General features: G+C 43.3%; 1 protein-coding gene across 1 annotated transcript; it reads right to left on the bottom strand.

Moving 5' to 3' along the window:
• Nucleotides 1-258: 258 nt before the first annotated feature.
• On the bottom strand, nucleotides 259-1,338 carry LOC128343781 (3-galactosyl-N-acetylglucosaminide 4-alpha-L-fucosyltransferase FUT3-like). Its single transcript, XM_053293218.1, has one exon. The coding sequence runs from the start codon at nucleotides 1,336-1,338 to the stop codon at nucleotides 259-261; it is 1,080 nt and encodes a 359-aa protein (XP_053149193.1).
• Nucleotides 1,339-8,696: the final 7,358 nt, after the last annotated feature.

Here is an 8,696-nt window from a genome sequence, read left to right on the forward strand (position 1 = left end):
CATTTCAAATGTTTTATGCCTTGACCCCTGTGAATGCTTACTTCACACCTTCCTTTTCCTGGAAAATGTGGGCTAGGAAATCTGAGAACACTGCAGTCACAACCATATCTCTCACCAACCCACCCACCACCCCGCCACTCTTCCACCCCTGTCTGTTAACCCACTTGAGATCTATTTAAGAGCGTGCCTGTCAACTGTAGAGGGCTAAAAAGTGTTGCCCTTTGCATAATGTCAAGTTCAGCACAATCGGTATCCTATTCACTTGAACCATTTGCTCAACTCTGGGACAGTCTTGAATTGGATCGAGGCTGTCTGTAAAGCCCGGCATGCTTTGCAATAGTGACTGCTCCAGGGAGTGTCCCTAATGGGTTCTAGCCACGTCCTCCACTGAAAGTAACTCTGGTACCGTGTTTCATCCTTGTCCAGTTCTTTTAAGAAGAAGGCCAACTCTTTTGCAGTTGGCAAGTCATCAATATGAATGAAGGCATCTGGCGGCAAAAAGCGCTCATAGTTCTTCCGTGGTGGTCCACACACCACAGGGACAGCTCCTGAGAGCAAGGAGTTCTTCCAAAGCTTCTCAGTGATGTAGTCCTCATGGATGGAGTTCTCAAAGGCCAGGTAGAACTTATACTGGGATAAAGTGGACAGCTGTTTGTCTTGAGGTAAAGGCAAGTGGCCTTGTCCATACACATCCACTTGGATGTACTTTTTCAACTCCTTGTAGTATTTCACACGCTGGGAGGCTGGGTTCCAGTTACTGATGACCCAGGCCACCAGCTTGGACTTGGGTGGAATGGTGACATTCTGTGGCTCAGTGAGGACCTCCAGCCATCCATAGGGGGTAAAGATATCTGAGTCTCTCCGGTAGGACATGGTGAGGTTGAATTTATTGTCCATGAAGCCCAGGTTGGGGGAATTGCTGGGAGGTTCCAGATTGAACCAGATCCAGCGTTGAAAAGGTGGCCTTGGCCCTTGTGGCAGCTGCCTTGGACTATAGCACACATCTCGGTGGTGAATGATGACCGCATCAGCTTTGTGGTACCAGCTGCGGTTGGCTGTGATGTGGCAATCAGGGATGCCCATGAGCTTGGAACACTTTTCAATAGTAAAACATACCCAAAACGGCCATGTCCACAGCAGGATGATGAGATTTGAAGTGTTCTTCTCAATGACAGAGTAATTTGCAGGGAACAACTTGTAGGAGTGTAGGAGTGTAGGGTCTTCACTCCAGAAGTTTTGGATGTAGGCAAAGAATGCTGTGCTGATTATGACCTGGGAGACAACTAAAAGAAGGATTTTTCGAAAAGATGGGATTTTTGTCCGTCCACAGAAATCCATAGGAAGGCCTAGGAAGGGAAAAGACAATGTAAAGCAAGGGAAATCTATAGGTCTCCTTTGTTTGTCCATTGATAGGTAAGCAATTTTAGAGATGCCCCCAAGTTCATAGTCAACTGTGCCAGAGGTTCTCAACCTTGGGTCCCCAGAAGTTGTTGGACTACAGTTCCCATCATCCCCAACCACAGTGGCTGGAGGCTGGAAATGATGGAGTGGTAGTCCAACCACCTCTTGCTTGAGAACCCCTGCCCTACAGAAATGCAAATTCCAACTTGTCTTGTCCCACATATGCAACAAACCTAAATATTTTTCTGGTCCTTTCCAATGATAATATTCCACAGATGTTGATGAGAATATATGGGACATAGGAAGCTGTCTTATACCAAGCTGAACTATTGATCCATCTAGCTCAGTGTTGTCTATGATAGGGGGACTACAACTGCCATCATCCCCAGCTACATTGGCCATTAGTCATGGCTGATTCTAGTTGAAGAACTAGCAGGATTTAGGCCAGGAAGATCTACAATAGATCAAGTGATGATTTTGCAGCATCTAGTGGAGAAATATGCACACGGTTTTAAGATCCCACTTCATGTGACCTTTGTAGATCTAAAGTCTTCTTTTGCTTCCTTCCCTAAAGAGAGGTTATGGAAGAAACTATTCCTAACTAATATGGATAAATAACTCCTATTGCTGATATATAATCTGCATAGTAACACCAAATTGAGAGTTAAGAACATAAGAACATAAGAACAGCCCTGCTGGATCAGGCCCAAGGCCCATCTAGTCCAGCATCCTGTTTTGCACAGTGGCCCACCAGATGCCGCTGGAAGCCACAGACAGGAGTTGAGGGCGTGCCCTCTCTCCTGCCATTACTCCCCAGCAACTGGTACTCAGAGACATCCTGCCTTTGAGGCTGGAGGTGGCAGTTAGATGTGGCATTCAAAGTCAATTAACCGTTTCAATCCCTACAATACGAGTTGTCAAACAAGGGTGTGTGCTTGCCCCATTACTATTTAATTACCATATCAACTCATTACTACAACATCTTGATAAAAAAGAGTTCTGCCTAAATTAGTACATTGACATTTCCATTGTTTGCATGTCCATGACTTTTGTACGCCAATGATATGGCTATTCTTTCATGGTCTGTGGTAGGGTTACGAAAAGCCCTAAAATCCTTTGCACAATTCTGTGAGGATGAAAAGCGGCTGATAAACTATCAAAAATGAAAATAATGACCTTTGCCAGGAGAGTTAACGACAATAGTTGGTATATTAATGGCTACAAAATAGACCAAGTACACTGCTTTAACTAGCTAGGAATAACCTTCCATTCATCCGGTCAGAGAGATGCACACTAGGGATGTGCACAAATTGATTTTTTCAATTTGATTTGTACCCAAATCGAATAACCCCTGAATTGTTTTGGGTCCAAATCTGCCCCCCTCCCCCAGCATCACTCCAGCTTCTATTTGTACCCGAATTTTCCAAATCTATATCTGAAATGATTTGGGGCAAAAATAAAAAGGTCCGGGGGGGGGGGCAAAAGAGTAGGGTGGGTGGTAGTGACCAATGGTTGGAAGCTACCACCCAAATTTCAAAGAAATTGGACAAAGAGGTGATTTTTTTTAAAAAAAGTTTGCGCATCGTTCAGCCTTTCCCCCATAGGGAATAATGGGGAATTCAGCAGCTCCGTAACTCCACTTGAGGGACACTAGGGTGGCCCAGAGCAGGTTGTTTGATGTCGTGCACATAGGGTGCCAACCACCCCCAAACCCACAAGCCCATGGGGCACTGGATTTTGTTTTTTTCAGTATCTCAGGTTTTCTGAGAGTAGATTCTCTGGTAGGAAATGAGAGTGGATTCTTTCTAAGTTCATTCATCATTTTGCACCAAAGAATATTATGAATGAACAAAGATGAGCAGTGATAGTGGATTCTAACTTAGAATCCCCTATCACTGGTCCCTATGGGGGCCACTATTCCCTATATGGGGAAAGCTTAAAGACATGCCAACTTCAAAAAATTATTAAAAATCACCCCTTTGCCCAATTTCTTTGAAATCTAGGTGGTAGCTTCCTTCTACCCATTGGACATTACCACCCTCCACAACTTGCTCTGGACTACTCTGGTGCCCCCCACATGGAATTATAAGTCTGCAGAAATCCCCATTATTCCCTATGGGGAAAAGCTTAAAGACACGCACACTTCAAAAAAATTTTAAAAATCACCCCTTTACCCAATTTCTTTGAAATTTGGGTGGTAGCTTCCATCCATTGGGCACTACCACCCAACCAACTTTGGCCACAAAATGAAGGTCTGAATCCCCAAATTTTTTCGGGTCCAAATCTGGGTGATTTGTTTTGTACCCAAATCTGGGCAATTAAGCACAGAGGCGATTTGTTCTCTCTACAAATTGCCCAAATCATCCAGATTCAGGTACAAATATTTTTGTACCTGAATCAATTTGCACACCCCTAATGCACACGTAGATTTGCTTCACATGTAGCACAGAGGAGTGCCTCGGCTATTATATCCTGCTGTCATACTAAAGGAGGGCGATATGTCCCTGCAGTCCTGAAATTATCTGAGGTAAAAGTAGTGGTGCAGCACTATATGGTACACAGTTGGGTCCTTACTGTAACCTTGCCCGGATAGAGACAGTACAATCTAGGTTTCTAAGATCAGTTATGCAAGTCCCTAGAGGCGTCTCTAATACAGAGTTAAGATTGGAATTGGGAGTCATGAGAGTGGAAACTCGAGTGTGGATTACCATCCTTAACTATTGGCTGAAGGTGGTATTCTCACCAATGGGACTGGCCCTACTGAAGCTTGAAGATAGCTTCCAATCACAGGGGAAGTCAGTTGTTAAAGAAAAGCTTGCTTTTTATGGCTTTTCCCCTGAAGCACTGCAATCCATGGGTTATGAACAAGCAAAAAAGGCAGTAAAGCAAAGAATATTAGATATGGAATGTCAGCAGGAGAGAAGCTAGGCCCCAAAATGACTTAAATCATGTAGAATTGCTTTCAGCTGATTATTGTCAAGCCCTAATAACTTCCAAATATTGTAGAGCATTTGACGTATTGCCCATAAGCAGTCTTGCATGGTTGATATGGCGGGATTCCTTATTTTGAACGTTACTGTCCATGTAGTACACAGGCCATAGTATGCCTGGACTTTCAAAAAGCTTTTGACTAAGTTCTTCATCAAAGACTCTTGAGAAAACTTATCAGTCATGGGATAAGGGGACAAGTGGATCAGTAACTGGCTGAAGGACAGGAAACAGAGGGCAAGAATAAATGGACAGTTTTCACAATGGAGGGAAGTAAGAAGTGGGGTCCCCCGGGGATATGGACTGGGACCAGTGCCCTTAAACTTGTTCATAAATGATCTAGAAGCTGGGGTAAGCAGCAAAGTGGCCAAATCTGCCGATGACACCAAACTATTTAGGGTAGTGAAATCCAAAAGAGATTGTGAGGAGCTCCAAAAGGACCTCTCCAAACTGGGCAGTGGACGACAAAATGGCAAATGTGGTTCAATGTAAGCAGGTAGATGGTCGAAGGCTATCATCAATGCATCATTAAAGGAGGACAAGATCCCATCATGCCTCAAGGAGGCCATAGTAAGACCATTATTTTAAAAGCCCTCCCTAGATCCCTACAAAATGAACAATTGCAGACCTATTTCTCACCTTCCCATTTTGGGAAAGGTGATAGAGCGTGTGGTGGTGTCTCAACTGCACAAGGTCTTGGATGCTACAGATTATCTAGACCCCTTACAACCTAACTTTGATGCTGGGAATGGGACTGTCTTGGTCACGCTAATGGAGGACCTATGCTGAGAGCTTGACAAGGGGAGTGCCTCCTAGTTGGCTCTCCTGGATCTCCCAGTAGTGTTCAATATCATTGACCATGGTATCCTTCTGGGCCACTTCTCAAGTGTGGGGATTTGTAGTGGCTTCAGTCTTATTGGGGGGGCGGGAGATTCCAGAAAGTGGTACTAGGGGACTACTGCTTGACTCCTTGGGCATTGGCCTGTGGATCCCACAGGGTTCGATTTTGTCCCCCATGCTGTTTAACATCTACATGAAACTGTTGGGAGAGGTTGTTCAGGGACTTGGACTGAGTTGTCAGCAGTATGTGGATGCCACTCAGCTATATCTCTCCTTCTCACCCAATCCTAGAGAGGTGGTGTGTGTCCTGAACCAAGGGCTGGAGGCAGTGATGGGCTAGATGGGCTGAGACTGAATCTGGACAGGACAGTGGTGCTGTTGGTCAGTTGGAGAGCCAATCAGGATGAGGGAATTCAACCAGTTCTGAATGGGGTTGCTATCTCCTTGAATGAGCTCCTCAGTCTCCATTATAGCTTTTAGAAAGCAAGTGAAATCCTAGCTTTTTACCCAGGCTCTTGACTGTTGTTTTCATGTTGCTACTGCTTCTGTGCTGGGTTTCATGGTTTTATTGCGTATATGTTTTTTAAACTTTTTAAATAGATATGTATTTTTTCTTATATCCCAATTTAACATTTGTATGGTTTTAACGGTTTAATAGTTTTGTATTGTGGTTTTTAAAAACAATTATTGCAGACCACCTTGAGATTATTTTAATGAAAGGCAGTATATAAATCTAACAACAAACAAACAAACATCAGGAGCACACTCTGCTCCCAGAGCTGGATAGGACACTTGTCTTACTTAGTTTCTGGTTGTGTGAACTGCCTTATGGAATAATTGCTGGTGCATGATGGGTAAAAATGACATCCCTCTGTGGCACGTAGGCAGTAGGTCCCTGTTAGAAAATCACTCTCTCCTGAAAAGTCATGTGCCAATAGAGGGGTGAGAAGTTTGGGGGTGGGGGGATCTGTTTGGATCTGGACAAAACATTAGCTGACCAGCCTAGACGATAAACTACTACTACTAATAATAATAATAATAACAACAACAATTATAATAATTCGATGAACTGCATGGCTTTTGGCTTAAACACCTAACAAGCCTTCATAAACAACTATCAAACTATCAACTTCATAAACAGCTATCAAAACAGTTCAATCACATTTTGCAAGGAGGTGATATTGAACAATGGCTAATAACTGGGAAAATGCATCTCATCATGAAAGACCCAGCAAAAGGTGCAGTTCCAAGTAATTATAGACCGATAACCTGCCTGCCAACCATGTTCAAATTATTAACTGGAATAATAGCAGATGAAGTGATGCAACACTTATTAACTAACAAACAGCTTCCAGTTGAACAGAAAGGAAATTGCCCGAACACCAGAGGCACAAAAGACCAGCTGCTGCTTGACAAAATGGTTATAGAAAATTGCAAGAGAAGAAAAACCAATCTAAGTGTTGCATGGATTGACTACAAGAAAGCCTTCGATTCATTGCCTCACACATGGATATTAAAATGTTTAGGAACAACTGGTGTCAGCAAAAACATTCAGATATTTATTAAAAAAGCAATGAGCATGTGGAGTACACAGTTAACAATCAATGGCGAGACACTTGGACAGGTTAGCATTAGAAGAGGCATTTTCCAAGGGGACTCACTATCCCCTCTGTTGTTTGTAATCGCCATGACCCCACTTTCACAAATACTAATCAAAACAGGCCTCGGATACCAAACATCTAAAACATCAAGTCAAATCAACCATCTGCTGTACATGGACGATCTGAAGTTGTATGGAAATTCCCAGTGAGAAATGGAATCACTGCTAAACACTGACCGTATATTCAGTAGCGATATAGCAATGGAGTTTGGACTAGACAAGTGTGCTGTATTAATAATGAAAAGAGGAAAAATAACAAAAACAGAAGGAATAGAACTGCCCAATGGAAGCAAGATCAAGAACTTGGAAGAGAAAGAACATTACAAATACTTGGACATCTCCAGGCTGATAACATTGCACACACTGAAGTTAAAAGAAAAATAGGAAGTGAATACATCAGGAGAGTTAGAAAAATCCTCAAGTCCAAACTCAATGGCGGGAACACCATACAAGCCATAAACACCTGGGCTATACCTGTTATCAGATACACTGCAGGAATAATAGACTGGACCCAAGCAGAGCTAGGGACGCTAGATCGTAAGACCAGGAAAATCATGACCATCAATCATGCTCTGCACCCCTTTAGTGATGTCGATAGGCTATACCTCCCTCACAGCTCAGGTGGAAGAGGAATGCTGCAAGTCCATCAAACAGTAGAGGAGGAGAAAAGAGGCCTTGAAGAATATATCAAGGACAGTGAAGTAGATGTACTTCAAATGGTCAATAATGCGAAACTATTCAACACCAATGAAACAAAGCAGGCCTACAAGACAGAACAAGTCAAGAACCGAGCAGAAAAATGGAAAAATAAGCCACTGCATGGTCAATATTTGCACAATATAAGTGAAAAATCAGACACCACCAAGACCTGGCAATGGCTTACGAATGGCAACTTGAAGAAAGAAACAGAGGGTTTAATACTGGCTGCACAAGAACAGGCACTGAGAACAAATGCAATAAGAGCAAAAGTAGAAAAATCCACAACAAACAGCAAGTGCCGCCTTTGTAAAGAAGCAGATGAAACCGTGGACCACCTCATCAGCTGTTGTAAAAAGAACGCACAGACTGACTACAAACAAAGGCATGACAAGGTAGCAGGGATGATACACTGGAACATCTGCAAAAGCTACCTGTAGCCAAAAATTGGTGGGACCATAAAATTGAAAAGGTTGAAGAAAATGAAGATGTAAAAATATTATGGGACTTCCGACTACAAACAGACAAACATCTGCCACACAATACACCAGATATAACTGTAGTTGAGAAGAAAGAAAGACAAGTTAAAATAAGGTTGGGAACCACTTTGAAGCACTGCGACCAGTCAGAGGAGCCAGTACTGGGCTCAGGGGTCTGCTGGTTTGACTCGGCAGAGGGAGGCGACACATGTGTGTTTTATTTATTTATTATCTATTTATTTAACATATTTTTATACCAGCCAAAACTTACGTCTCTGGGCGGTTTACAACAAAATAGAATTATGGTTTTAGGGTTATTGGTTTTTAATAATGGTTTTATTATGGTTATTAGCTGAACATCCACTTGCACAACACATTGAGGCGGCTCTCACGAACGCCAAAACGCGGGCTAAGGGAGCCTAGCCTGCTTTTGGGCGGTTGTGTGTTGCCACAGGAGCCGAGAGGCTCCCGGCAGCAAATTGCCCTAAGTACCCCTCCCCTTAGCCCAGATTAGCTCCACACCATGGCAATTCATGAGGAGACCAACTGGGAGGCTAAAAAGCAGCCTCTTGGCTTGGGGGTCTCTCCAGCATGCTCTGCGCGCTCAGGCAGAGCATGCTGGAACTTCCAGG

Source organism: Hemicordylus capensis, chromosome 2, assembly GCF_027244095.1.
Source record: "Hemicordylus capensis ecotype Gifberg chromosome 2, rHemCap1.1.pri, whole genome shotgun sequence".
Lineage (NCBI taxonomy): Eukaryota > Metazoa > Chordata > Lepidosauria > Squamata > Cordylidae > Hemicordylus > Hemicordylus capensis.